Source organism: Ictidomys tridecemlineatus, chromosome 7, assembly GCF_052094955.1.
Source record: "Ictidomys tridecemlineatus isolate mIctTri1 chromosome 7, mIctTri1.hap1, whole genome shotgun sequence".
NCBI lineage: Eukaryota > Metazoa > Chordata > Mammalia > Rodentia > Sciuridae > Ictidomys > Ictidomys tridecemlineatus.
In genome coordinates, this window is record NC_135483.1 from 166033711 (window position 1) to 166053513 (window position 19803).

At 36.1% G+C, this 19803-nt stretch overlaps 1 protein-coding gene across 8 annotated transcripts in view; it reads right to left on the minus strand.

The window, feature by feature from the left end:
• Positions 1–1140: 1140 nt before the first annotated feature.
• Positions 1141–19803, minus strand: part of Mpp4 (MAGUK p55 scaffold protein 4) — a 45661-nt gene continuing 26998 nt past the window's right edge. For 3 of the 8 annotated variants that reach the window (XM_021735668.3, XM_005338909.4, XM_078017859.1), the window contains 9 exons: positions 18935–18955; positions 15973–15987; positions 14697–14738; positions 12539–12709; positions 11038–11118; positions 7384–7477; positions 6878–6986; positions 4630–4764; positions 1141–1701 (listed from right to left, as the gene is read on the minus strand). In XM_021735668.3, coding sequence (XP_021591343.2) covers positions 1510–1701; positions 4630–4764; positions 6878–6986; positions 7384–7477; positions 11038–11118; positions 12539–12709; positions 14697–14738; positions 15973–15987; positions 18935–18955 — 860 coding nt within the window. In that variant the 3' untranslated portion in view covers positions 1141–1509. The remainder of the gene's footprint in view (positions 1702–4629; positions 4765–6877; positions 6987–7383; positions 7478–11037; positions 11119–12538; positions 12710–14696; positions 14739–15972; positions 15988–18934; positions 18956–19803) is intronic. The other 5 variants (XM_078017860.1, XM_021735665.3, XM_021735669.3 and 2 more) reach the window with 5 other exon arrangements.

Consider the following 19803-nt stretch of genomic DNA (forward strand, 5'->3'; position numbering starts at 1 on the left):
TACATCAAGTGTGGAGAAACTTTTTCTCAAAGAACCACAACATAAAATCAAATCGGATCTCACATAAGTATTAAAAAAGACAATTTTTTTCGTAATTTTTTTTCTTAGAAATGTTAAGGGCTGGAATTGTAGCTCAGTGGTAGAGTACTTGCCTAGCACGTGTGAGGCTCTGGTTTTGATCCTCAACAAATAAACAAAATAAAGATATCATGTCCATCAGCAACTAAAAATATTTTTTTAAAGGAAAAAAATGATGCCTTGCAGTGGGAACTTTGTCTCAGTGAAGACAGACAGGAAATCGAGTCAAGGCAAGCAGGAACATACAGGCTAAGCTTTTATTGGGCCTCTACTTGGGAAGGGAGACACAGCTCCACAAGAAACAAAAGAAAAGAGCTCCTTTTATTGGCTCTTAGCAGAGATGGGGTTAGGAAACTCTTCAAACCTTGAGGTCACTTCTAGCATCTTTGCCCTGTGATAGGGATGAGTCGCCTGAACCACCTTGGTTGTAATGATAGTGGATAAATGAGGCACATTTGTTATCTGAAAATCTGTGAGTGAAATGGGACCTTTTAATGGCTGTCAGGCTATGAGCCAAGGCCCAAGAGTGCTTTTGCCTTTTATCCCTATGATGTCCCCTGATTATATCAGAAAGATAGCAATTTGTTATCTAAGTAAAAAAGAACCATAAATATTTTTGAATCATACACTCTGCTTTATAGTTAAGAGATTGGAGGCATGGTGTACATATGTAGAAAGAAAGTGATGCGAAAGATTAACAAATATACAGGCAGGGAGAATAACTGAAAGTCTCAGATCTAGAAAAAGAAAGAAAAATAAGTCTTTGGAATAATATCCTCATCTTATGGTGTTCTCAGATCTACAGATCTACAGGACTAGTCCATCATCTTTTCCAAATTTAGGCATACATATGGATGCTGGCTTTTAGGAAAATTTATGATTGTTATACCTCTGATCAGAAGAATATGTGTTCCTTGTAGCCTGATTCATAAATGACAATGGCATTTGTAGAAGTTTTGATGTTAGATATAAAATGTATATATTAGCTATTTTTGCTGATTTGGACCAGTAGGCACTTTTTGTAAAAACAAATTTCATAAAACAAGTTTCATGAACTAAAAATACAGTTTCTGAAATTAAGTACTGTTTATTTTATTTAGGAAAGCTCTTTTTACCTGAAACTTAGACCATATGAAATCTATGAAAGGTTCTCATTTTCAGCAACTTAACATAATTCATATTTCTACCAATTCTTCATATGAAGTAAAGGGAAAAAATGCCTAAAAGCCAAACAGGTAAATCTGTGTAACCATACAATAACATATCTAACCATACATTTTTAAAAATAAGAATAATTAATAAACTACAGTACTTCACAAGTTGCATACATTATAATGGGTCAAATAATACTGTTTTAGATTGCAACTGTCATTTCAGATCTCTGAAACAAGGGTACAATATTAAAACTTCAGTTTTAAGCAGGAGGCTTGATTAAGACTCAGCATCGGTGGAAATCCATGTTGCTGGTACCCACTGAGGCTCTTCCTGAGCCTTCTGTACTGCAGACAACAATTGGGCACATGCATCTTGCAAGTTGTCATTCACAATCATATGATCAAAAAACTGGCCAAACTGAGTCTCTATTTTTTTGGCTAAATCTTCCATCTCTTGTAGGTCTTCATCCTTCAGAGAAAAAAAATATATATATTGATGGCACAGACTTAGTGACACAGAAATAATACACAGTTTGTTATACTGTCACATTCAGTTGTGAAGTAGTTTATAAAAACATGTTAAATAGGGGCTGGGATTGTGGCTTAGCAGTAGAGCACTCGCCTAGCATGGGCGGGACCTGGGTTGGATTCTCAGTACCGCATAAAAATAAAGGCATTGTGTTGTGTTCATCTACAAAAAAGATTCATATTCTCTCTATCTCTCTCTTAAAAAAAACATGTTAAATAAATGCCCTCTATTCTATATTATAAAATCTACATTTTTGACCTTTAGTCTTACTCAATGTTTCTCTCATCAGTATTGCAAATTTTAGGAATAGTTTATAGACAAATTACTCCTCAACTTCTCATGTAGACTTATTTTGTTCCATTATCTACATATTTGAAGCTCTCAAACCATATGTGGCATAAAACCAAAGGAAAATTACCCATTTAAATAAAATTTAAATGTAAATTTCAAATGAACATTAACCCAATAAGAATGACATTATTTTGCAGATACAAAATGACCACTTGCAACATTAGGGTAGTCTGACATATTCCTATTGCATTGGGCATACATAAATTACCTTTTGTTCTATGATGACATAATTTACCTATAATATTGTCTATTTCTTCCCTTGTGAAATGGTCCTTAAAAGAAGGTTATTTGGCCTTCATTTGTCCCTAATGCACTAAATTCATTGCTGTTGTTTTCTTAGTTGTCTACAACAATTAGAATAGTATAATTTGTTGCCAATGCAATCTTAAATGCACATATAAATGCTGCATAGAAATATGTGGCAGTATTTCTTTTTTTTTTTTTTAAGAGAGAGAGTGAGAGAGAGGGGGACAGAGAGAGAGAATTTTAACATTTATTTATTTTTTGTTAGTTCTCGGCAGACACAACATCTTCATTTGTATGTGGTGCTGAGGATCGAACCTGGGCCGCACGCTTGAGCCACATCCCCAGCCCATGGCAGTATTTCTTTATAAGGTAAATCATACTCATGATCCAGAAATAATTTTATTAATTTGTTTAGATGACTACAAATAAGAACACACTTTTTTTTGGAAGTGTTGGGAAGGATCCCAGGGCCTCATACATACTAGACAAGTGCTCTACCACTGAACTACATTTTTTTAAATAAACCTTTCCCTTTTTAAAACTTTTTAAATTTTTATTAATTATTTATTTGTAGTTGTAGATGGAAAGCATTCTTTTATTTGTTTCATTTTTATGTGGTGCTAAGGATTAAACCCAGGGCCTCACACACGCTAGGCCAGTGGTCTGCCATTGAACTATAGCCCCAGCCCCTAAACTACATTTTTATTTTATTTTGAAACAGGATATCACTAAATTACCTCAAACTTGTCAATCTCCTGCCTTAGTCTTGAGTAGCTGGGATTACAGGCAAGCACCAACACACCCGGTGAAAACATAATTTTAAATGCCCAAAAGACTCAGAGAATACATTCTTGGACTCCAGTCCAAAAGGCAAATTTAATACTCATTGAAAAAATATGATGACAAAAATAGTTAAAAATAAAAGATAATATAAAGCCACTTTGTGCTTACTTTGGCAGCACATATACTAATAATATAATAGTATGGAGATTAGCAATGTCCTCTCTGCAAGGGTAACATGGAAATTTGTGAAGTAGTCATATTTTTAATTTCAGTTTAGCAAAATGAATAATATTTGGCTCTTTACAGTAATGTGAATATACTCAACACTATTGAACTGTACACTTGGTAAAGATGGTAGGTAGGTTTTATGTTGTGCATTTTTTACTTCCCCCACACACAAATAAGTATAATATTTTTGTCTAGGTGATGGTTGTAGGGTGCATACAACATGTAAAAATTCATTGAGCTGCACACATAAGATTTATACAACTTAATGTATCATATCTTATGACCCAAAACATCTCAAGTAGACTTAATTTAAATATACAGATACATGCATACATATATGTGTATATGTATGTATGCTTAGTCTCTCTATTATTGCTATCATCATTAATAAGAGTTTTTACAAGGGACTGGGATTGTGGCTGAGCGATAGAGCACTTGCCTAGCATGTGTAAAGTACTGGATTTGATCCTCAGGACCACATAAAAATAAATAAGCTGGATATGGTGGCACATGCCTTTAATCCCAGAGGCTCGGGAGACTGAGGAGTGTTCAAAGCCAGATCAACAAAAGCAAGGTGCTAAGCAACTCAGTGAGACCCTGTCTCTAAATAAAATACAAAATAGGGATGAGTGGGAATGTGGCTCAGTGGTTGAGTGCCCCTAAGCTCAATCCTTGGTACCCAAAATTAATTAATTAATTAAAAGTATTGTGTCAATCTATAACTAAAAATATTTTTTAAAAAGTTTCTGTGAGATACCTCATATTACAAAAATACATTCACTAAAGCATTTTTAAAAATTAATGTACAAGTAAAAATAAATGATCTGTTCAAAATATAAATATGCTTGTACATACTCATTTCTGTTTGGCTTTGCAAACTGTGGCATGAGGGTCTTTTTTAAAAAAAAAAAACTAGACCCCCAAAAATAAAAAAGACAAAAAATAAGCATCATAGCATTTACTAAATTTATTTAAATATCTATAAGTGATATCCAGTAAAAAAGAATAAATTATAAGGGCACTACTCATTAGGAACAAAAATTATATTCTTTGATATGGGGATCATGTAAAAGCAATACAATGATTTTTATTTTCTTTTTTATTTTTGATTGAACCATTCTGAGGGACTCTTGGGGAAAGGATCAAAGAAGGGGTGAGTAGGACAATGAGGTCAAGGTCTTCAGCTCAGCCCAACCTGGCTTGGATCTCCTGGCCTCATCATCACTGACAGAAATACAGTAATTTTTTTAGTTGATCTACCTTGAACTTCATGTCCACAAAGTAGTCAGTGATAATCTTGGCATTTTTCCGAGATTGTTTCATGCAACTCAGGCTAGATGGCTTTATAAATATAACATAGGGCTTCAGTTCACGGGTTCGAGCTGCCTGAATATCCTACAAAGAAAAAATTGAATGTACATTTAAAAACCAGATTCCTAACTTCCTAGAGTCAATAGGAATATTCTCAAAACTTCTAAGAAGACCAGAAATAAACTAGAGAATAGTCTCATGAACTCCCAATTCCTCAACTCTAAAATAGTAAATGTTTTTTTAATAATTAAGAGGTGGGGTTCAAGAATCAAAATTAAGTTTCAATCCTGGTCTTCCTCTTTCTAGTTATGACTTGCTACGTAAATCTTACAAGCTGATTAAGTTCTATTATGTGACAGAATCTTACTGAGAATAGGATCCTATATATGATTTCATATGACACAGACAGAAACTCAAGATGAGTCAACTCTGTTTCACCCTCATTTCTCTTTCCTTTTGCTATCACCTCATGTTGGATACTGCTACCATCTTCACCTTGACCACTGGCTTTGACCCGATGAAAAAGAATCTCTCTTCCTTTGATTCTCTCTAGCATACAAAGTAAATTTTTAATGTTTTTATTAGTGCATTATAGATATACCTAACATTGGGGTTCATTTTGACATAATCATATAAGCATGAAATATAATTTGCTCTACTTCAGTCCCCAGTACTTCCCTTTTTCCTCCTCTTCTTCCTCTCTGTTCCCCTTCCTCTAGTCTTTCTTTTACTTATAGTTTTTTTTTTAATTAGTACATTATAGACATACATAAAGGTGAAATTCACTGTGAGATATATATATACATATATATAACTTATGCTGTTATTTATATATATGTATATATATATATCTACTTATTTATAGTTTTTTAATTAGTGCATTATAGACATAAAGATATATATATATATATACACACACACATATATATAAATTATGCTAAACATAGCATAATTTAGACAATTTCATTCCACGATTTCTCTCTTTTCCCATTTATCCTCCCTCCTCCTCAAGCCCTTCCAATGCTCCACTGATTTTTTATGGAACTCTGCACACACACACACACACACACACACACAAACACACACACACAAAAAAAAAAAACACATATTTTCCCCGTCATTTTAGTTTCTGCATACGAGAGAAGACATTCAACACTGATTTTATAAGTCTGGCTTATTTCACTTAGCATGATGTTCTCTAGTTCCAGCAAATGCCATAATTTCATTCCTCTTTTATGGCTGAGTAAAACTCCGTTGTATATTACACTATGTTTTCTTTGTCCATTCATCAATTGATGGGCCTCTGGACTGACTCCATAACCTAGTTATTGTGAGTTATACTGCTATATACATTGAAGTGGCTATATCACTATTGAATACTGATTTTAGTTCTTTTGGAAAAATACCAAGGAGTGGGATTGCTGTGTCATATGGCGGTTCCTTCCTAATTTTTTAATGAAAAATGAAACAATCTCGGAAAAATGCCATACTGCTTTTCAAGTGGTTTTACTAATTTGCAGTCCCACCTACAATGTAGGAATACATCCCTTTTCCCACACATACTCACCAGCATTTATTATTATTTGTATTATTAATGATTGCCATTCTGACTGGATGAGATAAAATGCCAATGTAGTTTTGATTTGCATTTCCCTAATTGCTAGGGATGCCAAACACTTTCATATATTTGTTGGCCAATTTATATTTTTAAATGACTAAGAAAATATGAATCATAAAAAGTGAACCTATTCCTTGCATGCTCTTGAACTTACCCTATGTTGCTCACCCCTGCTCCTCTACATGTGGTCTCAGAGAATTAATAAAGATATGAAAACCTAGGAACCTCACCTCATGAAAACCTAGGAACCTCACCCTCCTTGTATACAGCCACATGTTATTGCTTCCACAAGAAGTTACCTTGATGCATTTATGATGAAGGTCAAAGCAAGAAAGATTCTAAATTTTCTTTATGACCAACTTTTCAGTTCTGTTCTTGTGTCTGACAAGTAAGAGTTCTTCCATAACTGAGAATAAGATGTTAGGAACTGATACTTCAAGTAACAACCTTGTCCTTAGAGAAGGGGTCTTATAAGGCTAACAGAATAAAATGTCTCAGCTATAACCTGCAGCATATGCATAACACGGGTGATGCACTCATAACTTTGGGGCGATCAGAAAAATTGCCACACACACCCACCTGAGGCTCTAAGTCCATGACACAGACCTTTCCTTCATCAAGGACAGCATTAACAGCATCCACACTAGTGCCATACAGGTGGCCTTTGTACTCACCATACTCCAGCATCCTGCAGGGGTAGAACAAAGGAAACAAGAACTTCTCTACAAGTACAATCATAGTAGTAACATGAAAATAATTTCCAATAGAATTGAATATAAATATAGAGATTTTATATTTGCTTGCAAAGAAAAGACTTAGTGGATACTCGGTGGGAGAAAATACATTAGAAGACATAGGTCTTAACTATTTCCTCAGATTCTCTAAATTTTGCAACCTGATTCTGCCCCCTTTCCAAAACCAATGGATTGGTGTACTAGTGTATCAATGTACATTTCCTTGCTTAACTCTTTAGTCCAGAGGAATTTTCCCCGAGGAGCTTTAGAAAATGCAATTTAAAAAATGGAGAATGTCAAACATTTTAAATTTCAAACAACTAGCAGCAAGAATTAGCTTCTGAACGTTACCTATGACTGTACATGAGGTTTTCAAATGTTTCTTTCGACACATAGTGATATTCACGCCCATTCGTCTCATAACTCTTTGGGGATCGAGTAGTATCTATGAAAAAGGAGAATGAAAGTTTTCAGAGTCTTCAAAATATTTTGCTTTGTTATCGATATGCATTTGGATAAAGAAGCTTGATCAAAACAAATAAGTGAATTCGTAAACAAACAGATAAGTAAAATGCAAAAACCAAAAACAGGAAGGCTGAATTGGTGATAAGAAAGAAGTTCTCATATCATAAACAATCAATAAACCTTTATTGAGTGCTCAGACTATGGAAAAGAATGTATTAGTATTAAGCCAGGATAAGAAGGCCCTAACAGAACACCTGCTAGAATTCAAAACAGGGGTCTGGGGATGTAGCTCAGTGGTACAGCACTTGCCTAGCCTATGGGAGAGCTTGAGTTCAATTCCCAGCACTGGGGGGAAAGTCCCTTAGTCAAAACAGACAATGATTAATTATGTGTGGACCCTAAAATTCCTGTATACTCCCAGGTAGCAATACCAACAGTACCTTTCTAATTATTTCATTTCATCCCCCATACTCCTGGCTAGATGAATGTTATTATTTATATTTTTCTGAAATGTAACTCATGTTTTCGGAGAATAAGTAGCTTTCTCACATTCATGAGACTAATGAAAAGCGAAGGTGAAACTAGAACCTAGTATTCTGCCTCCTCCTAGACTACTATTTTCTGTTCTACCAGATTGTCTCAAATTTGAAATGGAAAAAGTCCTTGTCATTCTGCAGTCTTGCTCAAATGAAATGTAATAGCACCCAAGTCAGGATGGTGATTATTCTTGGAGATGACTGAAGGGAAAAGTTAGGCCAAGTCTAGATTCAGTCTGATTCTTTGACATGGCTGCTTTAATTTTAGAATCTTCAACTTAAATAACACTTGGTAGAAAATATAGGAGTTCATCAAATACCTAAAAGTGAGTTACTTATTGTCTGCTCATCCATTTATTCAACTAATGTGTACTGCGGGCCTTCTGTGTTCCAAATATCATGTTAGGTTCTTAGAACTCAGATGAATAATACACAGTTCCAACTCTGTATCCCACATGCTGCAAAGCTAGTTCCTTAGTCTCCACTACAAAAATCTTCCCTTATTAATAAAGAACTTCTGTTTTTACATTTGATAAAGTTTAAAGATGAAATGGATCGATACCTGATGATATCAAAACATGGAAATGACCAAGCCAGAGCTGGAAACACACCCTAAATGATCAAAGTTACAGACCTTCAAGTGGCTCAAAAAAAGTAAATGCCATCTTGGGGTCATTTTTGTTTTTTATTCATTCAAGTCTCTAAGATGACTCCTTCTCCTTTTTTTCAGTTGGACTGATATTTTATAAAGTAGGTTAAAGTCTACAGATTAATACATAAGCAGGATAGCCATTTTAAGTTTAAAACTGTTCAGCTAACTTAAAAAAACAAAATGTGGGCATTTTTTTTTCCCTCACTTTGAATGATAGGTATCCATGCCCCTTAAAATTCTTCTACGATCTGTGGGCATCTTGCCTTTTATCTAGACTACTGAAAAATGGTGATTTCTTAGTTTTTGTCTTTGAGATTAATGTCTGCTCTTGCATATGTAAGTGATATTTCACAAAACACAACTGATGGGGTGGGACCATAAAGCAACATTGATGGTCTCCCATTGCCTCTGGGAAGAAAGACCTTCTGTTACCTTGGAAGAAAATCTAGTAGTTCCTCAGACTTTTCTGATCAGCCTTAGGTTTAATTTTAAACAATTTTTAAAGTCTACCATCATTCCTTCCACAATTGAATCTGGATTCAATTTAATAATTTAAACTCCTTTTCCATGTAATAATCAAAATTATGAGCTGCATTTATATTTTTGGCATTTCTTCACATCTGTCTCAAATGTGTTACACAGAGGGAAGTCTGAAGTTAGAGAAGCCAGAGGTCAAGAAAAGGAATAATATTCTCTTCTCTTTCTTTTCATTGCATTTCTACCACTTCTCCCTCAGTTTTTATAACTCTCCAAACTAGAGTACAGGCAGAGAAAGGAAAAACAGGTCAGAGAAGTTTCCACTTGACGGATACCAAGGCTGCCCTTGGCTTCCTTTAGACTCATCAGATGTTTAAATCTGGCTCTTTCTCTCCTAGATGAAGTATTGGACTATTTTGCAAACGATACCACCCTACCATCACCACCCACACAACAACTGGGGCTCGCAAATCCAATCTCTTTCCCAGCTTGTCTGTGTAATTCCTTCTATACTCTGATGCATCTGGGAAATGCCATCTTGGGGTCATTTTTGTTTTTTATTCATTCAAGTCTCTAAGATGACTCCTTCTCCTTATAGACTTTTCTTGGTGATCCGTGGAGTAACCCACACTGCTTCAACATGCAGAAATGAGTCTGGGAGTCCCTTTTGGTCTTCAACTGAGGCCTCCTCTTGGGCAGGTGCTAAAATAATCCCAGGCTGACATTTTCCCACACCATCTACCCAGATTTGCCTGTCTACACAGGCAGCTATTTCCCAAATGTCACCATTGGCCCCTTGCTCTAATCTCTTGTCCTTTAGATTTTTCAGGAATAATTCTAACATCAGTCTTCTGTGTTTCTCCCTCTACATTCCCTCCATGAAGGGAGCACATATAAAGCTTCCTAAATTAGTCTCCCTATGTTCCTTCCTCCTGCTCTGAAGGGAAGGGGAAACACCACACCCACATGCTCTTCCCACCCACATTGGCCTGGAAGCCATCCCACAGCATGGCTTACTCCAGTAAAAGTGTCCTTAAAATCTCCTATTATTTCTATTCCCACCCTTTTCACTCTGCTTATATGTGCGCCAGGCTTAAATAATTTCTACATTCCTCACTTAAAAGTTTACATCTTAGTGCCTCAGTTAAAACTTTACCCTCCTTTTACATGTAATAGACTATATATGATTAGAAACCTTCTATTTTCTTGAACTCAGGAATTCTAAGTCAAGTCTTTGTCTTTTATATTTTTGCAACCAAACTGAGTTTCTTAGAGTGATTTTAAAGATTTTTTTTCGAATAATGAAGCAAATAATAATAATACCTTATTTTTTAGAAGTACAGTTCTCAAATATCTTAAAACTTAGAAAATATACTCTGACTGGATAAATGAATATAGAAAAATCTAAAAGATTGCATCTTGGGAGGTGGCAGTGGTGAACCGGTAGCTTATGAGAAATAAAGGACCCCTGGGTAAAAGGTAATAAGAGAATATGATTTTTAAAAACACCAGGTGTGGTTTAATCATACTTACAATTTACATAAAGTTATATGTGCAAATATTAATTTTTTAGATTAAAAAAATAATAAGATAGGCAAGAGCCAAGAACAGTGCCAGGAAGATAAGAAGTACTGAATGAATATTTAGCCTTTTTTGCTAACATATTCATTTTCCTGAGAGGTCATTTATATTACTGTTAAGAAATGGAAAGTCACATTTGAAAAGCCTCTCTATCTGAAATGCCAGTATATAGTTAGAAATACTTAGGGACTATTCCTTGTGTCTTACAACAATATGACACGGTTAAGTAAGATTGGAACATTTGAAATAAAGTTTTACCAAAACATGAACTGCTAAAACAGAAACCAAACATACGTGGCACAGCACTCTGAAAATGGTTGGGATTAAATTCAATAAGTTGTCTTCTCAGCTCAGTGACTCCAACGCCAGAAGGTCCTAAATATAAAAAGAGTCACATACAGAAATCATTAGATGTGCATATAAATAATATGTGCTAAGGTCATTATTTCAGTCCTTTTATTGAAGAAACTTGAGAGCAAATGTTTCTTGGGGAAATTATGTAACATCCTTTCTTGTGAATTAATAAAACTCTTGGGAATTTTCTTGGTGATCCGTGGAGTAACCCACACTGCTTCAACATGCAGAAATGAGGTAAGGAATTGCAAGCACCTGTTACTCCAGTGAACTTTACCTAATGTTGGATGCTGTGAGAACTTGCTGGTCTCATTTAGGATAATCTGAGACATCCTGCCTTTCCTCTTCAAATGAAGTTACTAACATATCACAGTCAGAAATCAGACTTGACAGCCATAGGTTCTGTGACTTAAGGAATTCAAGGGCACATTTCTGACTGGTAGTTAAATCAGCAAAACATGTCTAACTAGAAACAGGGCTGATTTTATGAGCACAGAGGGCCCATGCTTAGGATACCTTACTTGCATTAATGCTCTGCTATTCTACCTTAAAATCCTAATAATTTGAACAAACAACTCTTGTGTTTTTATTTTACACTATTCCTTGCAAAGGAGATAACTGGATCTATGACACGTTCTGCCCTGCAGGGGCCTGCCCTGCTCACAGCTGAACAGAAAATGGCAGTAAGATATAAGCTGCTAACTTTGTAGAAATCTTGGTTACAAAAGCAAGCACTCAAGCTCAACATTTGCCTGGTTCTTTAGTCCCAAAAATACAGTACAGAAGACTTCAGCCACTTTTCTGGAGGAAATGGTTACAAAGTTCTTAGGGAAATCAACTTTAAGGGTTTATTTTCCTAACACAGACTAATGATCCAGTTTGGGGGCATACAGAACAATGTATATTTACAGAACAACTTCTAAACAGACAGAAGAAATCTCAATTATGACTTTGTCATAATACAACTTTTTATTATGTTCATACATAATATGAACATATTAGGTTTATTAGGTCCATACATGGCATAACATATTCAATTGTATATTTTCCCAAAAGCTTGCTACAATAAAGTTTTGTTTATAAACACAAATATGAAATAAGCTTTTTTTTCTCTCTCTCCCAGTACTGGGAATTAAACCCGGAGTGCTCTACCACTCAGCTACATTTCCAGCCTTTTTATTATTATTATTATTTCATTTTTAAGATGGGATCTTCCTAAATTTCTGAGGTTGGTCTTGAACTTGCAATCGTCTTGCCTTTACCTCCTAGATCTCTGGGATTACAGGTGTGTGCCACCCACACCCTGCTGAAACAGGCTTTTTTTTTTTTTAAGGAATTATATAAAGGTCTATAAGGATTTCTACTACTCACAATGCAGGACAATTAAATTTAGAAGGCAACTCCCCAATGACAAGTAGAGGCAGAGCATACTGAGACATACCCACAAGCACTATGAGGCGGTGCTTGTCTGTTGGGCGTCGCTGGTACCTCACCACCTCCTCATAAGGGGCACCCACTGCATTGTAGCAGCTGCCAGCGCAACATGCAGTGGCATGCAGCTGGCTGAGGTGAGACTTCCTTCGACAAAGGCGCATGCTGCGGCGGAAACCAGCTGGGGAGGATGGAAACACACAGAACATGAGCTCCAGGGCAGGAGCTTCAATTCTGATGAAGCACGTAATGTCTGTGATATCTGAAGTTAGAAAATAAGAAAGAATGTGAAGGGAAAATACCCAAATGTCCCATGTACTATCTAACTTGCATCCAGCATCCATTATGTGCCAGGCATTGTACTGGGTGCTGGAGCTGTGTGACCAACCAGCTCAAGCCCATCATCTCATGAAACCTATGTTAATGGAGGAAGAGACACAAAAATAGATGATAACCAAAATAAATACTTGGGGAAAATGGTAAGTAGACAGAGTGACAGGGGTGCTTTTTTAGACAGTTCAAGAATCTGAAAAGTTGGCATTGAGCAGCTGTCTGGATGCAGAGATGGAGCCAGTTAAGGAAGCATCTAGGGAAAGAGCAATCCAGGCTGAAGCAACAGAAAATCAAAGGAGCAGAGAAAGGACTGTACTTGCAGCATTTGTGGAAGGCCAGGTAGCCTGGAAAGCTGCAGGGCAGAGAGTAATTGGTAGTGTAAGAGGAAATGGGGTTGGAGAGGTAGCTGGAGGCAGATCACACAGCACCAGTTGGTGAAGTGTTGGAATGTGGTTCAAGTATAAGTCAGTGGACAGTGGAGAGACAGTTTGTGACTTTATTTGATTTCTGTTTCTAAAGGATTCCTCTGATTGCTGTTGGTAGGATGCAAACTGTAGAGAGTGAGTCAGCCTCAGGGAGAGCAGTTAGGCAGCTACCACTCTAGTCCAGGTAAGAGATGATAGTGGCTTGGGCCAGGGTGGACAGGCTTCTCGTTCACATTTTTCAGGTGAATACACTAGGACTCAGATTAACTGGGTTGCTCAGGACTGTGTGATCAGTGGCAAAGTTGGACCTCTTCATCTTGATTTCCAAACTCCTAGAATCCTGCTTTGTCTGCCCATTGAATCAAAGAGCTTTCTGGTACTTTCAGAGCTGTTTCTAGCAGTACAACTAGAAACCACATATGTGTGTGTAATATACACACTACTATTTGCATTTGTACCTATACATATCGAAAGTCATGAGATCATACCAATGCTTATGAAATGAGTTCAAACCACAGGATTCACTGCGGCCTTCCCCTTTATTTTCGACTCCCTTTTCTAACAGGAAGAACCCTGTCATTCTGATTCTCAATACATCTACTTATTACATCAGCTAAGAACATCTGTGTCAGATGGGACTAACAGTAGTGGCAGCATGACAGAAAGTGTCAGCCCACGAGAGATGAGGTGGGCATCTTTGTAAAGGTTGTGGAGTGTTAGAGGCCAACAAATGACAACTGCCATCCTCATTTCCTCTGACATTGACCACCTACATCAGGACGCCCTCATCCCCTGCACAATACCCTCCACCTTGCTCTACTCAGGCTCCTCACTCTCCATCCTTGTGCTGCTTTCTATAATGGCTTTGGGTCTGATGATTCTGGAAGTAGTACAGAAAGGTGGCCACATATTTTTTTTAAAGGTTCCCCAATGATTTCAAAGTGCATCTAGGCTTGGGAGCCAACACTCTGGTTTACAGACTGCAGCTCTGTAGTTCTCTCTCATCTTATGAAGAGGGAAGTCCAGAGTAGCTCTAAATGAGAGATACCTGGTCCCTTCAGAAAGCTCTGCGAGGTGACAAACATATAGACATGTGACCATTAAAGGAGAGTTTAGTAATTAGAGAACTGGTCTCTTCAGAAGGATAAATAGGTTGTGGAACAGACTTGGAGACAATGAAAAGAAGTATGTTTCATAAATAATTAGGAGATACCTAGTGGAAATTAGAAGACTAACAATGAATAATTAATAGATCAGAGCACTGAGAAGAAAAAGTAGACAGATGGAAAACAGGACAAGGAACAATTTTGGAAATGTCCACCAGCAAAAGAAACTTTCAGCAGAACACCAGGCTGATATGAATACCACTTCAAAATGATTAAGACTCACCTCTTATTAATCATCACTTACCAATAAAGAATTTTTGACCAGAGCCAATAAATTCCTCCTTGTCTGGGACATGGAATGGCAAGAATAGAATATGAGGACAAAGAGAAGTTTACTTAGAACCAATGCATGAAATCATCTTCAGATTGTCAAGTGACGTCGTTTTATTAGTTGGCAGCACAGTTGACTTGATTCTTGAGTGGCTTTCTAAGATTGTTCTCAGCAATTTCCATCCTTTTATTCTCACTCAATAAACTATAGAAAAACATTCTTCAGAACTTCCGTATTATACTGAACTATTTTTATAGTATGGTTAAAAAAATTAGGCTTGTTTAAAGATATAAGAAAAGAGATGAAGCCATAGTAAAAACACAAAAGCTGGGTATTCATTTTTGAACATATCCTAAGAAAACTGATTTTTAAAAAGAAAGAAACTGGCTTTTGTCTTTAACTTGCTGATACAGTGTTCTTACAGGTCCTATAATTAATCTCTTTGCTAAATATGAGCTTTTATTTTCCACTTAATTAATATTCTATATAAAATTGGTCCTTGCTCTATGATAGTCACTTGTTTTCTTATTGCCGAGAAGCTATAAGACTAAGTAAGGAAAATTGTGCCTGGGACCTGTAGCATATAGAACTAGTTCAGAAACCTGTTTCTGCTTCTTCTGAGTCTTTGGACAAACTTATAAACTCCATAAAAAATGTTCTAAAAATGTCATTTCCAAATTATTTGTACTTAAATTTCTTGTCATCTATTCAACTCTGCTTTGCTCCTTAAATAACATATAAAAAACATTTGTTCATAGGATGAACTGACAGACAGCCTTCTTTTTCTTAATCTTTATTTAAAAAAATTTTTTTAAATACACATTTTAAAATACAAAAAAGACATACCAATATCAGTTTCATCTGCTGGTAAGTACATTTTTCATCTCAATAAGTTTAAAAGACAATGTCTACTGAGGGACAGTTTAATAATGCTTAATTACTTCCATCATTTATATTTATTTACTTATTTGCAATACTGGAAATCCCAGGGCCTTGCACATGTTAGGTAAGTGCTCTAATCATCATTCATTTTAAAATGCAGTCTAAAAAAAACAAAAACAAAAAAAAAATTCAAAAAAAATAAAAATAAAATGTCTATGAAATTGAGTATTTTATCATTGATTTCACCTTTAACATATCTACTCCTCATCCTAGAAGTTATCCTGTCGATTATTCACTTTGTGGCACACTGAAAGACTTTAAATAGAGCTCGGTCTAGTGTGCCCAGGAAATAAAAATGAACAATTACCTTCTGAAAGTTCCTCTGGGTATTTGGTCAAGTGCAGAAAGAGATGTGAAAAAGTTAAGCCAAGTTAGCCATCAAATACAGGCAAATGACAGCATTCATGTCACCATTAGCAAAAGTTTTAACTTGGGTAAGGCCTAGCACACTCATCTGACCTCACTCTACCCCTGAGGGATAACCATTTTTTCTGCAAGTTGCCTCTGAGACTCTCCATGAAGTCTTTTGATCCATGAAGACTCTGTGGGTTGGTACAAGATGAGTCTTGGAAGAGACAACTACCCATTAAAGGCAATAGTTTTGAGGCTTCTCTCTCCTCTCCCAGAGGCCATTTTGTGGCACCTTGTGAAGGGGAAGAAGAAACAACATGAGGGTGGGGGTGGGACAGATGCTGACCCAACCTCTGGTCTGATTATCCCCATTCCTTAAGCCCTTCCTTGGTCTAATGTATACATTTTCATCTCCAACTGGCCCCTTGGAGACAGGGGAACTGAATATGAAGCAAACTGTTTTGTTGTCTAGACATCTTAAACAGCTGTACTTTCTTTTCTTTTTTTTAATGGCCTTCTTAATTAAATGAGCCTCCCAAAGAAATTTAAGCAAGTCACATTATACCTCATGCAGAGATCAAAACTGAAGAACCTTAACTGCTACTAAGTGAGTGACTAGGTAACAGGAGTAAGTACCATGAATGAATGCCAAGGGTTATCTACTTGAAATACGCCAGTTGGGTGCTAATTGTTCCTTAATTGAGCTCCTAATAGAGCCAGTTCAACATGTTCTTGAGAGTTCTTTTTCAACTGAGAAGCTTTGAAAGGAGTGCTTTACACTGCATGCTTTCCTCTGAAGGGCTGGTCTTAAAAAACCAGCCACAAACTGCCCTAAAGAATAAGATTTCATAATAACACCAAACTAACCCTCATGTAGCATTTACTAAGTGTTGAGGTGGTGGGGGGTGAGACACTATTCTAAGCACTTTACTTATGCAAATAATCTAATTATGGTTCCCATTGTGTGTGTGTGTATGTATGTGTTACCAGGCCCTTGTGAACGCTAGGCAAGCACTCAGCCATTGAGCTACATCCCCTGCCCATTTTGGAGATGAGGAATCTGAAGGCAGAGGGGATAAGCACCAGAAGGTTAGCCAGAGTTAATGAGTAATGGACCCAGGATTCATACTTGGACAATGTGACATGAGATCATGGTCTTACCTACAATGACACACTGGCTCAGCTTTTACAGACCCTTAAAATAACGCCCCTGAGCCTCAGCCACAGCCTTAGCTGGTGGAGTATTTTCCAGCAACACAATGAGTTGAGCAGAACAAAGAAGGATGGGTATAACTCAGAGGAATGAAAAACAAAACTAATCCCAAACACTGACCCAAGTATAAATAATTAAATTATCCCCAATAGACCAACCATCTCAAGAAATACAGGAAATTTTAGAAATAATATAAATGATAACTAGGCTAATTTAAGTGAGTGGTTCCAAACTCTACTTAATTCAATGCTATCTTTTTTATAACTAATATTTGTAGCAGTCTATTTTCTGAAATAAAATTCATAGGTGATATAATCTACAACACATGTAACTTTAAAAACCTATACAATGCTCTAACTATAATGTAAAGGAAAAACAAAAGGAAGTAATTTATATTTTAAAAGTTATATATACTTGGGCTGGGTATGTGGCTCAAGCGGTAGTGTGCTTGCCTGGCATGTGTGTGGCCCGGGTTCGGTCCTCAGCACCACATACAAACAAAGATGTTGTGTCCGCCAAAAACGAAAAAATAAATATTAAAAAAATAAATAAAAAATAAAAGTATATATACCAAATATAAATTTATGGGCAACATCTCTAAAAGACATAGAAAACTAGTAGATGTTTATACCTACTTAAATGAGGAGGCATAGATTTAAAAGAATCAAGATCAGAAAACATTCTTTATAGGAAGTGCAGAAGAATAGAAAAGAAAAGGAAAGAAGTGGACACTAGAATCAAAAGTATTCTGCCAAGTAATAACAGACCAGATTGACTTGTACATGATAAGAAAGGGAAATTGCTTTAGTTGAAATAGGGATAATATACCAAAGCAATTGGAGACCAATGAAATAGAGAAAATGAGGAAATGTAATATACTTGGAATCAGGTAAGTAATGTTAACAGGCCCCAACAGGTTGCCAGCTTTTATGAACCTCCCTGTGGGACATATTTTGCTACAAATGGGGTCAAGATTATTTTGCTGGATAGACCCTTGATACTTACTAGGTGTCATCAATAATAACAAGTAATGTATTAAGGAAGAAGAAAATGGATTCAGTATAGATACAATACTTTCCAATTTATTTACTATCCATGTAGTGTAGACAGGAAGTTTGGAATAAAGGACTTCATAATTTCTAAGGCAATGTCATTATGTCTCTCTAGAGTGACCATCTTATGAACCACTGGGCCCTTCATGTTGACTTGTGAAAACTTACTATCATGTAGTAAAGAGCTTTTCCATTAGATTGGTAATGGGTTTTGCCTAACAGGAAGATATGTGGGTCTTGAGTTGACCCTTCATTGTGCAGGACATTTAACATTCTTGATCCTACTAGGTAAAGGCTGGGAGGGACCCCAATCCATGTGGCAGCCAAAAAATGCTCCCACAGAGTTCCAAAATGCCCAATTGAGGGTAATATTGACCCTAGGAGAAGCATTAGTTAAGGTAAAACTTATATCTCACAACCACATTGTTGATTTTTTAAAAATAAAACTTGTATTTTTGAGATTTACAACATGTTAAAGAATATATACAGATAAAATGGTTACTACAGTAAAGCAAATTAACATGTTTATCATCTCATATGTTTATTTTTACTGTCATATTTAAACAATTATTATATCATATCTCTAAATATATGGCTAAATTATATTAAAATGTGGAATATATATTTAAATTCAGTACAAATTTTTCACTTACCAGATTCAAATGTTTCTTCATCTATGGTTTTCCATGGAGGCAAAAAGCAAAATTGTTATTACATTACTATCTACACTGAGTCTGTATTTAACAATATAATTGCCTGGCTAATGCTTTTGTGCCTATGCTACCTTTATCAAGGTCAAGACAGTAGTATCTCTAAATCATATACAGATATCTTAAATGAGATACGTAATATTTAGTAGTTGGGCTGTAATGACAACCAGAGATGTAGCCGGAACTTAAAATAAATAAATAAAATAAACAAAAGAGAATAAGTAAAACACAATTTTAAAAGAGGCTCAGAGAGAAGGGAAAAGTGAAATGTCACAGGAAAACCCTATGGATAGTTGTACACTGCACCACCTTGCTTCTGGAAGACTCGCATGTGTGGGAGGGAGGCCTCTGCCTGCAGAGCTGGGGGCTACAGGCAAGGAAAGGGAGAATGAGTACTTGAATGTCTTGACTGAGCAGGATCAGGTGACTGAGAAAGCATGAGAGAAACCAGCTTCTTCCTTCATTAAAACAATTCTTGTTAGCATTTTAAAAAAGATTAAGGATTACAAAAGTAAAAATTTATATGGAGGACAATTTGAAAGATATAGTAACATTACCAATGCATATACCCTTGGCTCAGGCAATGGTACATCTTAAGTATACATGTGTGAATGACATATCTATAAAGCTATTCATTGTAATAATGCTTATAGTAGAAAATGGACACAACTCAAATATCTACAAATAAGCAATTTTTAAAAGATGATGAGATAGAATCATCTTTAAGATATTTGAAGTTAACCAGGCGCTTCAGTGCACACCTATAATCCCAGCTACTTAGAAGAATTATTTCAAGTTTTAAGTGGGCAATT